The sequence below is a fragment of the Ovis canadensis genome, chromosome 24 (assembly GCF_042477335.2).
Source record: "Ovis canadensis isolate MfBH-ARS-UI-01 breed Bighorn chromosome 24, ARS-UI_OviCan_v2, whole genome shotgun sequence".
Classification (NCBI taxonomy): Eukaryota; Metazoa; Chordata; class Mammalia; order Artiodactyla; family Bovidae; genus Ovis; species Ovis canadensis.
This window is the reverse complement of record NC_091268.1, coordinates 18,526,533-18,543,654: the sequence shown is the minus strand read 5'-3', so window position 1 is coordinate 18,543,654 and position 17,122 is coordinate 18,526,533. Positions and strand designations below refer to the sequence as shown.

The 17,122-nt window shown below is 48.8% G+C and overlaps 1 protein-coding gene across 1 annotated transcript in view; it reads left to right on the top strand.

The window, feature by feature from the left end:
- Window positions 1-17,122, top strand: part of ADCY9 (adenylate cyclase 9) — a 104,800-nt gene that overhangs the window by 61,862 nt on the left and 25,816 nt on the right. Inside the window, exons 3-5 of the mRNA XM_069570663.1 lie at window positions 4,798-4,988; window positions 14,732-14,836; window positions 15,370-15,587. Of these exons, the coding sequence (XP_069426764.1) occupies window positions 4,798-4,988; window positions 14,732-14,836; window positions 15,370-15,587 (514 nt within the window). The remainder of the gene's footprint in view (window positions 1-4,797; window positions 4,989-14,731; window positions 14,837-15,369; window positions 15,588-17,122) is intronic.

Genomic DNA, 17,122 nt, shown 5'->3' with positions numbered 1-17,122 from the left:
CCCTCACCCCCTCACTGCCAGCTTCCCGTCCTCCCGTTTAACTCTTCGTGAGCGTTACTGCATGCCCTTCCTCGGTCCACTCTGACTTCCTCTTGAGTGTTCCTGGAGCTGCCCCGAGGGGAAGCACTGACTCCTTTAATCCTCACATCAGCCCTGTGAAGTGGGTCATCATTAGGTGACTTGTATTTCCATTTTAGGTCACGGTTTTCATCTGCACTGTTGTGAACACTGGAGCAGTCCTTTTTCTTATCCATTCCTTTCAACACTCAGCCCAGGTCCCTGCCCTCAGTAGGTTACTCAATAAATATTTTGTTTGCTGGGTAAGTGAATGTGAGAATGAGCCAATGAATGAGAGATGGTTAGTACCCAGCAGACTGTTTCCATAAAGAGCCAAATGCTGTCTTTCAAAGAAGTCATTTTGTAGCTTTTGAAGACCTGTAGTATTAAACCCTAATTCTGGAGCTTCTTAGAGGTGCAGGGAGTAGGTCTTTGAAGGTGGTTACACTGGCCTCTCCCTGCGCTGGTTTCCAACACTGAGCAGGGTAGCACTTCCTCTTGCCAAGTAGGAAAGTTCAGAAGACAGCTCATGGGAACGTGGTCACCAGGTGATTGCCCGGTCGCTCACCTTTGGCCGTTACATGTACCCATTCCTGCGAAAACAATGAAGGCTGGCACAGGGGGTGCCAGCCGCGGGAGCAGGTATGGGGCAAGTGTGTGCACACGTGTGTTCTTGTAAGAGTTTGCGGGTTGGGCTAAATGTGTAGTCAGGGTCAAGCCACGTAGGCACAGTGCCCATCACTTCAATTTTTAAGAAGAGGGTAAGTCTCACCCACAGCCATTTGCTATCTTGAGAACTTGTGATTTATTGTCAAGTGTTGCGACAATCAAGATAAATCACCTCCTTGCAATTAATTAATTGTTTCATGTAGGAGTAGAGAGGCCTTAGGCCCATCCACAATGTTTTGATGTTAACAAGATGGAAAAAAAATTTTTTTCCCCACCAAAACTTTTGGTCTTCTTAAGCAGAAGCGATAGATAGTTATGAAATATCTATAATTTTGTAGGCCGTGGTTATTTGGTAGATTAAGGTTGAACAGTTTTAATCTTTATTTTCTGTGTTGACTGACTGCATTTTAGTTTAAATAATACTTGTGCTACCTGGTCATCACAGACCTAGTTAGCAGGAATAATGTGTTACAAAGTGAAGTGAGTTTTTAGACTGGTTGTGAATTAGCCCAAGCTGATGGCCTCCCCTTATATTTATTGTTTTAAGCTCCCAGCCGTCCGCTGTGTCACGCCTCTAACTCCCAAGGTCATGCCTCCAGGCATTCTTTCCTTTCTGATTAGTCTCCTCTTTTCTTTCGGGTTGACACTCCTGTCCTTGGTTCTTGGGTTGGGATATCACCCTCCAGAGCAAAAGTCCTGCAGAAAAAGACAGAAATAAAGAGGCCAGAATTGTCTTTTCCAAAATGAACTTTGGCACTCACTCAAATTCCACTCAGCTCACGAAAACTAGACATGAGTTGTGTGCAAGGCTTAGGTTTTCTCCTCAGAGAACTGATGCTATAGTTAAGGCTGTTGACCACGTCAGCCTCTTGAGCACATGCAGCCACAGAGGGCACTTTTGCCTGTTGGAAGCTCCGAGTACCTTCTCTAGCTGCTGTGAAATTAAGCCAATGGAAGGCATCCACACTGGTGAGGTTCAAAGTCAATTACCAGGAAAGAATATAAGAAATCTTATTAATTGTTCTCCTGTTTACACTGTATGTAAGAAAATAAATAATTCAGCTGCCTTATTTTGACCTTCCGCTCAAAGAGAGCTGTCCTAACGAACTTGGACCCCTGGTTCTCTCTGTGTGGTTACTCATTAAATCCTTATGTCTTATGACCTCTCCTGACTGAAGACTTTAAAGGGGCTGCAGCCCAGTCACCTGGCCCAAGTACCTTCCCTGGGATAGGTCACATCTGGCCTGGCTGTATCACACTTGCCACTCCAGTTTCAGCAGAAGGTTACACTTTACACTTAAACTTTTCATATTGAAGTATAAATTGAAAGTTGCTTAACTTGGTTACCGATTTGCTCACACATCCGTGTGTCTGACCTTTGGCATACTAGCACTGCTGTCTTACTAATACAGGTTCCCTAGGGGCTCACCAGAGGAAAATTCTAGTTAGGAGCAAATTCGGAGCAGTTATTGATTTAACAGTCCTCCAAATGCTTTTGTACACAGAAGGAGCGTAAAAAAAGACTCCCAACGATAAGCAGGCCAAACACACTGGTTGATAGTAGTAGCTAATGTTACTGACTTTTTGCCATGTGCCAGGCGCTGCTGTGAAGGCCACACGTGTGCTAATCATTTAATCCTCCAGTCAGCCCTGTGGGGTGAGTCCTGTTCTCAGCGGGACGCAGAGCCATGAAGAGTCTCACTCTGTCACACATGTCGAAGGGACGGAGCCTGAAGCCCTGGGCTCCCCTGCCCTTGGAAGCCACGTGCCCTCACCCGTCCCACCTACTGGCCGTGAAGCCTTGCCTGCTGCCCCACACTTTGGGGGGCAGGTTTCTGCCCCTGCCGTTGTCTCCCACCTTCTTTGTCCCGAGTCCCTCCGCACCCACTTGTGGCCAGTGTTCCCAGGGCTCCCCAGTTTTTCCTCAGCCTCCTGCCCGCTTCTTCCACCTTCTCCCCATGGCCCCAGCGTGAAGGTTCCTGGAGTGGGCCTGCCCTGCACAGGGCATGGACTCCAGCACCTCTGTGACCACCCCTCTCCCCAACATGTCCTCTGTTCCAGCCACGCAACACTCAACCTCCACCCCCAACTCTGCCTGCCAAATACTCCCTTTCTGGAGGCCACTTCCCCAGTTATTCTGTCGACACCCATGGCCTGACCATGGCTGCCCCAGCCCCTGGTCCTGGCGGCTCTCACGGGGCAGGCCTCTCTTTATCATGTCTTCCTCAGCGTGGAGGAGACGTCACCCAGGAGGCTCCCTGAGCCACTGAGTCTGTTACAGGCCCCTCCTGGGCCTAGACCCGCTGCTGAGGTCCCCCTGCGGAGCCGCCCTGTGTGGGGAGGGCCATGGCCACTGTGTTCACACTTGTCCCCCGCAGCACGATCACAGTGCATCGTAAACAGAGGCTCCTGATACACGTTTGCTCGGTGAGTGGCAGCTCGGTAGCTACAGTTCAGAGCGAGAACAGCAACAAGCCTCAGGGGTGTCCCCCAAGGCAGGCGTCGGAGCTTACGCTGTGGAGCTGGCACCGTGCCCTGCATCCCCGGGCAGAGGTATTCTAGTTAATGTTCCCTCTCTAGTTTATGTGCAGTCAGTCAGGACTGTGACGAATCCTATACATATTTGGGATGTATATTTGTTTTGGAGAAAATACATGGACGTTCAGGACCTCAGGTTAAGAGTGAGCATTTAATACTCTCCTTGGAGTCAGTCAGTATCTAAAATTATTCATCTCAGTCTTTGGATTCCCACCTCTGAGTTGGCTGCACTCCTGGGTGTCTTTAGGTGTCGTCAACAGATTCTCAGAATAGTTGACTTAAAAACATACATAAAAAAAAGTACACTATACAGTACTTTACAAGGAGGGAGAGAGAGAAAGAAAGGTGAAGTGGCAAGATGGTTTAGCTATAAAATGGTTAAGGATTATTGAGGAAGTAGTCCAGGGTCATTTGATTAATTTTAGAGTATTTATTAAATATGAATTGATTGTGAGAATCTATGGATTCAGAAGTGTAGACACTGGCCACCTCTTGATTGAGTCTCTCAATGATGACTTTTCTTTACCACCTTCTGCTGCAGCTTAAACTCTTCAAGATGGGAACCCTGCTTTGTTCTTATTTTATTCTCTGTGTACAGCATACGCCAGGCCTAAAATAAATATTTATTGAATAAATCATATTGTCACTCCCTTTCATAAATTCACAGTCTGGGTCAAATTCCAGTAAGGACTAACAATGGATTTCTTTCAGTCAGGCGTGCTTCTTTTGCAGAAAGCCCTTGGGTTCCATCTGGAAAAGCTGTTCCTTGTTACCTTCCCATCAGATAGTCCTGCACACCCAGAGCAGGGCCCACCACCCGTCACAGCGGCTTCCCAGGGGAGTGTATACTGCTACCACAGCCTTTAGTGGAAATTGTAAAGTTGTAGGCTAGGTGTCCACTTAACCAGCTTTTATTGTTTGTTTTAAATGAGGATTTGGTGAGAGAATAAAATTCCCATAGACGGCACCTTGACATATGCTGATGTTCCTGCCATGAATGTCTGGATCCCATAGAAACTCGATGAACGTGAATCGAGGGGGCGCTGAGTTCCCCGATGGCACACATCCTGGTCTTCCCTTTCAGAGTGTTTGGCAGTCCCTGATGTAGGTAACACGGTCTGTAATGACCCTCACGTCTAGAGTGGCCAATATGAAGAGCAACAATACAGATAGAAACAAACCACAGAATTGTAGAGGGTCCACCATCAGTGGGCTCTGCCGCTGGCAGAAAGAGGCCACGAGACCCTTCCAAGGAGGGACTTTTAACCCCCATTTCAGCCCCAGAACGTGACACGAGCTGCCACCACTCAGAGGAAACACAGCTGGAAGACACGGTGTGTCCTGGAGGCGGGTGTTCTCCGTGAGGCTGTGCGTCTCTGGGAAGCTCATGGGTGCAGTAGTAAAAATATGACCTTTTCTCATTTTCACTTTACTCTCAACTTTCCAGGAGAGTGTCCCGCGTAGAGAGCAAGACGGAGCTGCATTTCGACCACCGCTGGTGTCACCTGTGCTGACTGTAATTTTTATCCATAGGTTTGAAGACATACCTGATAGCGGGTCAGAGAGCGAAGGAGTCTCACTGCAGCTGTTCAGAGGCCTTACTTTCTGGCTTTGAGGTCCTTGACGGCTCACGGGTGTCCTCAGGCCCTAGGGGACAGGGGACAGCGTCGCCAGGGAGTGTCAGTGACTTGGCGCAGACTGTCAAAACCTTTGATAACCTTAAGGTTAGTTTTTTTTTTTTCCTACTTCTAAAACATGATATTAATTCTGCAGTAGAACATGTGAAGTAATAAGCAGCCTTCAGGTCTGTGGCAGAGACTTGGAATGCCCTTTCATTTTTTTTTTTTAACATTTTAAAATTTAGTATAAGGTTAGCAGCATTTTGCATTTTTAATATCTTTGCTTTTATGATATTTTATGCACCACCATTTTCTTTTTACACATAGACTTGCTTCTAACTTGAGTTACTATTTCCTTTCTCTATGAGCTACGATGTCTTGGGGGGATTTCTGAAAGATCACAAAACATGATGATAGTCAAGGTGATTCTCTCAGCATCTTGCTTTGAGGCCTAGTTCGTATCTTATTTCAGAGACCACTTTCTCAAATTACTCATACGTCTCCTGAAATCCAATGTTTTATATAATTAGGTTTTGTTGGTGTGGGTAAAGCCTGTGCTGTATAGCTCCCTAGAAGAGTGCAGGCTTGCCAAGAACATTCTAGTAGTTCATCAGTGGGACAGAGATGGCCTGGTGGTTGCATCGCTGCACCCATTCCTGTCCTAACAAACCACCGAGGAATTAACACAATGGACCCTGAGCCTGCAAAATCACTCTAATGTGCGAGTCGCTCCTCAGTTGATGTAGCTCCGGTACTGCACCGATACCTTTTGTTTATCTTTACAATTTACGTATTTGCTGTTTCTTTTTTTTTTTAAGAGACAGTTAACACCTTTTCACTTCACTGTTTTGTGCTCTCAAATAACACTGTGATGTGTGGTCAGGACGATGGCCTGCCGGTGTGGCTGTGACCAGCACGTTCCCGCGTGTCCTCGTCCATTAACACAGTTGAAAGCTAGTGGTCTTGGTGTTTCATGGTGTGGCATTTGGCTGCAGTCTCCAGCTTATTTCACTGTGTTGGACTCCGTGGTGCCTCTCCTCCAGGTACCACGTGTGGGTCCCGTGTTCAGGTTTGTGGACTGCACACGCGTCACTTGTTTCCTTGGTGCAGGGTTTCTCAGTCTCGATACTGCTGGTGTCAGCTTCAGCCTCGACTCCATTGACACTCTGGGTGGAGAACTCTTTGGACGGGGGTGCCCTGTGCACTGTGTGATGCTAAGCAGCCTCCCTGGCCTCCCCCTACTGAATGCCAGGAGCACCCCCTCCTCCCAGGGTGTCAGCCCCGGTCTCTAGGCCTAGCCCTGTGGCCCCTAGCAGGAGGGGAAAGGTGCAGTCACCCCTGCTGAGGAGAGGATGTTAGCCCCGCTTCTCCCCCACGCTCTCTGGCGGGTGTGTCACAGTGGGTGTGGCAGAGATTTCCACAATGCCTGCACACTTTGGAGCCAGCTCCTTTGCCTGGGTGGCTGTCTTCCAGGAATCAGAGAGAGGAACCCCCTTCCTATGCCACCCCACAGCTCAGAGGCCAGCACTGAGCAAGGCCAGGCCGGGAAGAGCAGGCAGGGGACAAAAACGTGGCTTCCAAGCCCAGCCTTCTTACTGGAGGAGAAAGTGTTTCCTCAGGCTTCCAACTGGGCTATAGCCAAGTAGAGAAACAACTCAAGCCAGAAGTAGACGCTTCACTGCATTTGTGTGCCACTTAAGATGATGTGCGCGTGTGTCTGTGAGGCAGGGCCCTCGTGGACCTTAGTGTGCCACTGCATTTGTGTGCCACTTAAGATGATGTGCGCGTGTGTCTGTGAGGCGGGGCCCTCGTGGACCTTAGTGCGCCACATGCCTGCAGCATTAGTGACAGCGGTTCTGCACTCAGTTGCCTTACGAAGGTGTTTTGTCCTCCCGACAACATTTCTTATTCTAGTTATAAATCTACTTATGTACTTAGGCATTTTGGGTCTGGTTAGGCAAAAGCAGTTTAGCATACTCTGTTGCCATGTGTAAATTTTCCAGATAATCTTGTGATCCCTGAAGGATCTCTGTGCCCCTTCCCGAAGGGGACGATGAGAGCATATGAAGTGTCCTCTCAAATTAGTTTTTGGAGGAGAACAGGATATCCCCATCCTGAGACGAGGACACCCTGAAGGTAATGTTCCTAGATTCACGGAGTGGAAGGAGCAGGAGAAGACAGGAAGCCTGGTCTCCATGCCAGGATTTGCCACTCAGGGTGCCTCCTCACAGCCCTGCTCTGGGCCCTGGTTCCTGGGCGTCGGCTGGGCCAGGGCATGCGACTGAGAGTCATTCGCTCCGGAGACCTGAGTGAGTCCCTGTGAACTGTCATCCTAGACTTGAAAGGCAGAAAACTGAGGTTTGCTCTAAAGAATACGTTGATTATGATCTGGCAGGCGAGGTCTCCCCTCCAGTAGGGGTCTGTGAATGAGGCACAAGTGCACGAGCACTCACTGGGCCCAGGCCTCTGGGAGGATTCCTCCTGTGAGCAGGCAGTGCCTCACGTGGGTCCCTGGCCTGTCGCCAGTGTCATCCACACTACCGTGAGCTTTTCTAATTCGCTGGGTCACAGACAAGTTCCTCCCTGTCCTTTCCCAGGATCTACAGACTCTCTCTGTCAACAGGTTTCTTTCCCTTGGTTGCTGCTGCCACCCTGGCCATCAAGAGTTGGCTCCCATGGGCATTTCTATCTCCCTATATCCCCCGACCCCTGCCCAGCACGGGAAACCCTGCCCAGCTGAAGGGGCCTGTCAGAGAGAGGGTTTCCCCAGGTAGGTTCCCTTGAGCAGTAGTTTCTCAGGATGGCATAGGTGTCAAGTATGGGAAAAGTGTTCTGCAGTCAAGTCAGTGTGGGTTAAGTGACACTGAAAGTGTCTCTTTGCTCTAGGCCTGCTCAGAGCTTAGCACAGTAATGTGCACAGATAGGTCTCCAGAGAGTGAAGTGGTACGCAGAGTTCCCTGGCCTCTTCACCACAGATTTCTTCTTTCAAGCTGTACCTTTTGGGGGCCTGCTTGTCTCGTGGAAGGAGTTCTATATGAAGCCCAAGGATTCCTGTGTCTGCAACAGAGTCAGGGTTTATCTGCATTTGCCGAGCAATAGGGTGGGAGATGAGCCTCAGACCCACTCCCGCTTGGTCTCTGAGTTAAAGAGGGAAGACTAGTGAAGCTGGAGTTAGTCATCATGTTGTGGCATTTCTTAATTGTGGTTTCAGGAGTCAGGATGGCTCTGGCTTGTGATTCTCTGGCCTGGGGTCCCTGGTGGCCTGTGGCTGGGGTCTGTGGCTCATCTTGCCCTGGAAAAAGCAACCTGACAGTGACACCAACAGCAGCGATTCAACGCGTTGATGATGCTGTCGGCAACACCGTCTTAGTCTCCTGACAGCGGCTGAGGCGTGTTCAGTTAGCCCAGCGTCGAGGTCAGAGGGCGCAGGAAAGGGAATAAGGTTTTGGATAGAGAGATTGATCATAAACTCAGCAAGGGAACTCGGTGTTGGAGTGACTCAGCTGCAGTTTCAAGAAAGAACCAAGGATTTAGAGGAAAGGGGTTGCATAAACTCTCGGGGAGTGAATCCATGCTTCTGGTCCTGTCACGCCTCTCTCCTGTGATGCGCTTGCTTCCTGTCCCCACAGACTCCCCTCTTGCTGTTGCCCTACAGCCCCCTTAGTTTCCTGTGATTCCTCCAGCCAGTAACGCCACCTCCCTGTCTTTGAAGTCTAGCTCAGTTAGTCTGTACCACTTGGTTATAACACACGCAACCTGAAATATGTGCTTTCATTTCTTATGCACCTTCCTGTGAGCTCTTTGCACGCAGGGCCCATGTGTTACATAACTTCAGTTTCTCCTGAGTGCCTAGCATGGTGCCTGGCATGAAGTAGATAAGTATAGCTTCTGTTTGGCTTTTTTAGCTTTTTCATGATGCACTAGCTCTGTAACTCTGCAGAGCTAGGCTGAGGGCTGCACTGGAAGCCTGGGCAGAACTGAGCAGAGCCAAGGCGAGTGCCTGCAGAGGTCTTGTTTTCTGCTCCTGTCACTCGCACCCCATGGGTCTGTAAGTTATCAGCCTGTTCACAGCTGGAGAATTGCCCCCTGACATTTCTTCAAATAGTCTGGGTACGGTGATGACCTGCTAAGAAACAGTAGTGGTGTCAGAGGTCAAGGGCTTTGGCCCTGAGGTTTTAGGTCAGAGGGAACCCTTCACACCCAGGCCTTGGCTGCTTGAGTGACTGGCTGTGAGTGATGCTGCTCAGGAAGGTCCTGGCATCCCATATTGTGGGGAAGGGGGTCCCCTAGAGCACTGGCGCTCACCCACTGAGCCCCATGAGCTGTGAGAAGCATCTTAGGTCGCCTCTGAAAGGCCTCCCCAGGAGGTATCTGCTTGGCTGATCCTCCTGCATTTGCCTCAGTCCCTTATTCAGAACACAGGGCATGTGCTCACAGGGCCTTTTTCCCTGTTTGCAGTGGGTAATGAGGCTAGTGGTATCGATTTGGCCACGTAGGGGCGATTCAGACAGGACCTGTTCCAGCTCATAAGGGTTATATTATACTTAGATGGCTCTCGTGATAAAGAATCTGTCTGCTTTTGCAGGAGAGGCAAGAGATGTGGGTTCGATCCCTGGGTCAGGAAGATCCCTGGAGGAGACCATGGCAACCCAATCCAGTATACTGGCCTGGAGAATCCCATGGACAGAGGAGCCTGGCGGGCTATAGTCCATAGGGTTGCACAGTTGGACATGACTGAAGCGACTTAACATGCACACACACTCTTGGGACCACCCTGCTGTTTCAGTTGCTGTGGCTTTTTAAATGACTCTAAGAAAATGATCACCTCTTTGATCTCCTTGTTATTTATATGTGAAGTCATTATGAATAGGCTCAATCCAGTTTGAGGACATGAGGGCCTTTTATTTCATTGTATCAGTATATGGAAAAAGTAACAGACTTTTCTCTTTGTCTGTGTGTGCAGTTTGTGCATGAGTGCTCAGTTCTGTCTGACTCTCCGCAACCCCATGGGCTGTAGCCCGCCAGGCTCCTCTGTCTATGGGATTTTCCAGGTGAGAATACTGGAGTGGGTGCCGTTTCCTCCTCCAGGGATCTTCCTGACCCAGGGATTGAACTCACGTCAGTTTAGACATTAAATATTTATTGTAAAAGGGCTTCCCTGGTGGCTCAGAGGTTAAAGCGTCTGCCTGGAATGCGGGAGACCTGGGTTCAATCCCTGAATTGGGAAGATCCCCTGGAGAAGGAAATGGCAACCCATAGTTGTCTGAGTTAACAGGTGGTGATGGTTGCACAATTCTGTGACTATACTAAAGACTATGAATTATATACCTTAGATGGTGAGTTGGATAGATACAATGTGAATTGTACCTCCATGAAGCTGCTGTACAGATAAGTACATAGTCATCTGAATGCTGGCTCTGAAATGTGGATGCAAAGCCAGTTTTGTTTTTGTTTTTTTTTTTTCAAAGGACTTTTCAAGTTGCGTCTATATTTTTAGTCATGTGCATGTTTTCTTCAATTAGGAGGAAGCACATCACGTATAAATCGATAGCTCTTCCTTGTAGAACAACTCCAGCTAATAGATTATAAAAAGAATGAGAGAAAGAAAATCGGCTTTAGAGCATCACAGTAATAATTGCTTCAGGCAAGATCCATTGGTGAGTTCTAACTGAAGTGGATAAAAGTTTAGGGACAAACAGGACATTTGCATAGCCTCCAAGCATCTCCCTTCAGGTAGTTATTCATTTTAAAGGGAAGGATATTGAGGGAGTTCCCTGGTGACCCAGTGGTTATGGCTCTGCACTTTCACTGCCCTGGCCCAGGTTTAGTTCTTGGTCAGGGAACTGAGATCGCCCAAGCTGTGCAGCTCAGCCAATAAATGAATAAATAAAGGGAAGAAGAGTAACTTGGCAGTGGAAAACCTAGCAGAGCCCACCTTCAATGATGGTTAGCATCACGATGAATGAAACCAACCCCCACCACCGCATGTTATGTGCAGAGAAGAGTGCATCCCCTCTATGGGATTCTTCCCTCAAACCCCAAACCTCCAACAACTTCTGAGAAAACATTAGCTAAATCCAAGTTCAAGGGCCAGGACTCATCAAAAGCGTCAGACTGGAGGAGACTAAATGTGCGTGGGATCCTGGAACAGGGAAAGAACATCTGAATGAAAACTGCATCAGGGACTTCCCTGGTGGCCCAGTGGTTAAGACTCCCAGTGGTTAAGACTCCACGGCTGGAGCCACAGGTTCTATCCCTGGTCAGGGAACAAAGATCCCACATGCCATGTGCCATGGCCAAAATAAATAAATAAAGTAAAATATATACAGTGAAAGCAAATCTGTTGCAAATAGTGGAATGAATTTTGACGAATCAGTTTTTATTTTAAAAATCTGCAGTGTGGTTAATAGTATGATGCCAGTGTTAAGGTCTTAGTTTTGATAACTGGACCACGATTCATGTACAATACTAACTTTCGGTGAAGCTTGGGTTTTCGTATGGGACTCTCTGAATTGTCTTTCCCACTCTGTTTAAATCTAAAAGTGTTTCAAAGTAAAACATTAAGTATACACATACAAAATATTATGTTTGTATTGTTTTGTTACAAATATAGGTATTACTGTTATGCACTACGCTACACGTGAATTGAAATGGGAAGGTTAGTCCAGTTCACTCAGTTGGCATCATCAGGTGGTAGAGTATTGCACACGTAGGGAATTTCCCCAAACACCAAATATTTTCTTACTTTGACTTTCTGATGGAACTTTATCATAGCACAATGACACTCTTCTTGCCTTGTCAGCCTTGGTCATTAAACTCAGTGGTCGTTTAGGGCTCAGAAACCTGAGGAGGTTTCCAGGGTTCTGCCCTCCCTGACTTGGAGGTTTTGCGCCTGGTTCCTACAGATGTGTGTTTGGTTTGTTTGTTACTTTGCCTCCAGTATTTGTAGGCCGTCCACTTGCTGTTCTTACTGCTTCTGGATGCCTTTCATTTTCTGTAATAATTACTGCTTCTGTCTTCCTCTAATATTTGGCTTCTACTTTTCTCTAGGATTTTGTTAACAGCAGTCATCCATTTGGGAGTGTGCATGCCTGTGTTGACCCACTAGCTTGGGGAGAGTGCCTGGCCCTCCCGTGACAGGCTGCAGCCTGGGCAGCCTCTGCCCCATGTGGCAGGTGGCCCCTCTTCACCCAGAGGTGTCACATGTGTGGTTGGGGTCCACACCTGTGACTCTGGGCTGGTCCCTTCTCTCTGTGCCTCAGTGCCTTCGGGTGGGAAATGGGCTGATCGCAGTGTTACCCAGGTGCTTCTGAGGACTCAGCACAGGCCCCTGTGGGTCATGCATGCTCTTGCTGCGTGCGTGCTCCTGTCTGCCATGTTCTACCTGTGTCTCGAGTTTAGGAGGCAAGGGACACTTCTCCTGGTCCTAGAAGGCTTGCTGAGACTGAGCAGGCAAAGCAGGACTTTCCTCATGTTTCCTCCTTGATTCTCAGAAGAGAGGTCTCCCTGTCCCCCTCCCCTTCCCTGACAGCTATTGGCTTACAGCTGGTTTTATCTTGTGAAGAGAAGCAGTCTTGAAGAAAAAACTATCTTATAGCTCCGTGCCATACATTCTAAAGAGAGTATAAGGTGTGTGTGTTGAAATGTGAAATGTGTTAAAAACAAATACAGAGGCACCCAAGTGTGTTAGAGAAGTAGTTCCAACCTCCCTCCAGAGCTCTCGTCCCGATGGGAGTGGCCGAGGAGTAACCTGGGAAGATGCAGGGCTTGCTCCTGGCCGTCTCCACGGGAGCTTGGGTTTCCTGGGCAACAGCCAGCACGCTGCTTGGTGCGAACAGTCCCTTGTCCCGGGGACCTTAGCTGGGCTTGGTGAAGCTTGGTGCCACTTAAAAGAGCCAGGAGGTGGCTATAACTGCCCGGGTCACTTCAGGAGAACAAGGCAGAGGAGATCAAAGTGCCAGGATTATTCTTGGGTCCCCTTTGTGCCAAGAAAAGAGGCAGAGAGAGGCTGTTGCTTGGTGGTCAGGGGTCAGGAGCCCCATGGTCTGACCCCCCACTGTGGCCAGTCACTTCTGCCTCGCAGCAGTGACAGGAGGATTAACAGAGATCAGGCACACGAGATCATGGGTGTCGCATGGATAAGCACCTGACAGGGTGCATTGGCACATGCTAGGCACTGAGGTGTCTCCATGTCTTGGCAGCTGCTGTCATTAGAACAGTGGCTTTGACCTACTGCGCCTGCAGAGAGGCTACCTTGCATGTCAGCTGCTCAATTCAGGTGTGCCCCCAGAGCCCCCAGCAAGGGCTTCTTGGGGTCAGAGATGCCGACAGCTGCTCAAGGGGAGAGACAGGCCTTTAATGATCTAGCAAACGTTTCACAGAGGGTATTTGTGTGCCTGACAAAACCCAGTATGTAAGGTGTTTTAATCCAATTAAAGCAAAGCAGGCAAATAGTTCAAGTTGCTGTGTGTCTAGGGGGCAGGGGATCAAACCCACCCACTGTTACCTAGTGAGACCCTCATGGAGCACAAGGGGCTCCCCCCAGAGATCAAGGGAATGTCGAGATATGAGAACATCTCCATCAGGGCAGACATATTTCTCTAAGGTTTCTGTTTCATTTGTTTTAAACTTAGAATCAATACAGTTTCTCCCAGAAAAGAAAAGGGATTTGAACTCTGGTTTGTGAGAAACGAAATCCCTACCCTTTCTATTTGGTTGGCCAAAAGGTTCGTTTGGGTTTTTCTGCAGGATGGTATGAAAATCCGAACAAGCTTTTTGCCCAATGCAATACTGTCCTGGTCGGTACTTGTTTACAAGTTGAAGTATGGTTGTTGTACGATATGATACAAGTTGTGATGCTAAGTCTCTCCAGGCGGGTCCGGCTCTGTGACCCTATGGACTGCAGCGAGTCAGTCTCCTCTGTCCCTGGGATTCCTCAGGCAAGAATTATAGGTATACAGTATAGCGGTTGACATATCTTCTCTTTGTAGTTATTGTAAACTACAGGCTATATTCCCTGTGTGGTATCAATACTATACCTGGCAGTGTTGGGTCTTTTCAAGGTCAGCTAATTCCTGTAAACGTGTGAGAAGGGCTGGGTCTGTAAGCTCATCCCTCTGCTTTACAGGGACATCCCACCTTCCCAGGGAGCTTGAGAACCTTCACTTAGGGTTCGAGTGTGGGTTAGCGGCTAGTTTAACAATAGCTGTATTGAGATATAACTCACATACAATAAAATTCACCCTTGTAGAGCATCTAATTCAGTGGTTTTTAGTATGTTCGTAAAGTTGTACAGCCATCGCCATGGTCAATTTTAGAACATTTTCATTCCCCTGAAAAGAAACCCCGCACCCATTCCAGTCACTCTGCGTCATCCCCTTATGCCTCTCATTCTTGTGAACCACTAGTCTCCTTTCTGTCTCTGTGGAGTCACCTTTTCTGGACATTTTATACGGATGGAGTCTTACGATACGTGGCCTCTTGTGTCTGGCTGCTTTCACTGAGCGAGTTTTCAAGGTTCATGCATTTTGACGTGTATATCAGGGCTTTATCCCTTTGGAGAGCTGAATAATGTTTCGTTCTATGGACATCCCCCGTTTCATTGATCACTCATCCACTGATGGACATTTGAGTTGTTTCTGCTAAAGAGTAGCCGCTGTTAGGGTGCATTCACGTACAGGCCTCTGTGTGGATGTGTTTCCATTTTCACGCTGCCTAAGACGTTTGGTAAACTTTCCACTGGGTTGTGCCCTTCTTGTGTGACAGATTGCAACAGCAGCCGACTCATCTGAGTCACGTAGTGAGCTGTGTTGCCCGAGTGAGCTCTACGCTCTGTGCTCTTCTTGTAGACCTGCCCATCATGTGGAATCACGTTCACTCCCAAGCCAGAAGCTGGTGCAGAAGGCGGAGCGGTCCAGAACGGCTGTCAGGAGGAGCCCAAGAACAGCGCCAAGGTACCGGCTCTCAACCCTGGTCCCTTGCCAGCGCCTCTTTCAGTGTGCCCACTAGAGGGGATGTCCTGTCGGGTCAGCTTCTCAGTTCTGAGGGTAACTCCTCCTGGGTGACATCACTGCACACCTTCTAGTCCTCTGGGTTTTGGACAGACGGATAAAGAGCAGGATGGATGCTGACCTGATGGGACTCCCTGATGGCAGTGAGGCCTGAGGATGTGTGGCTGAGGGGAGTTTGGGAGGCTCTGTGGGGCTGGAAGCTGGACTCAGCAGCTGGTGGAAGGTGGATGTGGAAGAGAAGAGGGGCCTCCTCAGGGTGAGAGAGGAGTCTGTCCCCATCACCATCCTGGTTGCCTGGAGGAGCAGGGGGAGTGGGGAGAAGCAGATGGTTGTTCAAGTTAGAGCAGAGACCCGGAGGTGCAGGTTGCGGCATGTGGAGCACAGTCCAGGGGCCTCTGGTGTGGCTGCATCGGGGGGACGGCACTACTGCGGCCCACGCGCCAGCCTCTGCATTCACCCCACTTGTCCTGATGTAGGCCTCCGGAGGACCCAGCTCCAAAACGCAAAATGGACTTCTGAGCCCTCCTCCAGAGGAGAAGCTCACCAACAGTCAGACCTCTCTGTGCGAGATCTTACAGGAGAAGGGCAGGTGGGCAGGCGTGAGCCTGGATCAGTCGGCTCTCCTTCCGCTGAGGTTCAAGAACATTCGGGAGAAAACAGACGCCCACTTTGTCGATGTTATCAAGGAAGACAGGTAAGAGGGAGCCAAGATTTATAGGTAGATGCACCGCGCCACCCCCACCCCCACCCCCGCCCCCGCTGCTGCTTTTCTGAGTCCCCTTGCCCCCCAGTGTGTTTGCCCTCCAGTGTCAGTGTGTCAATAATTTGAAACTAACACAGTGAATAATACAGAGGATTCCCTTTTCTCCCTTTGTATCCAGTTTACCAACGTTTAACATTTTACTGTGCTTGCTTCATCCTCTTTTCTCTCCCTGTAAAAGTTATGTGTGGTGTTTTTTTTTTCCTAAACCATTTGTAATACATTGGACACATTGTGCTCTCTACCCCTTAAAACTGTATTTCCTGAGAACAGGGGCATTCTTGTATATGATCATAGTTACAGGCTGCAGTTCCTGTTCCGGTTTTGTCAGGTGGCCCCCTGTGTCCCTGACAGCATGTCCTCTCCTCTGGTCCAGGACCTGGTCCAGGGTCACATGCTGTGTTACGTGGTTGTCAGGCCTCTTCCATCTTCAAATCTGGAGGCAGTTCCTCAGCCATCCTTCATCTTCTAAGACACTGATGTTTTTGAAGCATGCAGGCCAGGCTCTTATATAAAATCTTCCTGAAGTTGGATTTGTGTTGAATCCCTCAGGATTCTGTCTGGGCTGTGAGTGTGTCCGCACCCAATGGAGGAGACTTGCCTTCTCCGGCCCCAGAGGCCCAAGGCGCCCTTGTGATGACCTTTGTTGGGCAGTGAAATTGATCATCTGGGCGAGTGTTGCCAGCTTCTGCAGTCCGTGCTTGTTTTCTCCCTGTGACTAGTCAGCTACCCATGGGATCATGTAGAGATCCCATTCCTCATCGCACTTCACTTGACTCATCTCCACTGATGACTCTTGCCTGTAATAGTCCTTACTGTGCTGGGCAGCGTGGCGACTGTCCTGCTGCAGCACTGACGGCGCATTCACCACGTAACACTTGGCATTCTGCAGTGAGCAGCCTCTCCCCACTTACCACGTAGTCTCTTCATGTATGGACACAGAAATCCATGTAAACCCGCATGGAGTCCTGGTTTACTTAACAGGGCATCATTGATCACTGTCCTAATGAGTGTGATGCCCTAGTCGTCCTGAATCTGACCACAGGAAGCCCCTGTTCAGGCTGGCTCTTGCATCCTTTTGACATAGCTCTTTCATTTGTTTTGAGCCATTTCTTACTTTCCAGCACAACAACTCATTTTATATTTTCCCTGCCCCAGCACAAGCATCAGCTATTTCTCCAAAGAGCCTTGGCTCCTTTTAGTGAAAAATGGCCCTTAGATACGTTAGTTATTAATGTTCGATTGATTGTCTTTGTAATCAAAGGCATACACTCACTATGTGACTTCATTCCTTTTACATTCATTAGAACTTGTTCTGTGATTTCTGCATGTGGTCTGTTTTGGTCAACGTACGATACACACTTAAAAAGAATGAAAACTCTGCATTCTCAGGATGTTGCAATCCACAAACCTCAATTAGATTCAGGTGATTGGCAGCAGTGATCAGATCATGTGTCTCTCTACTGAAA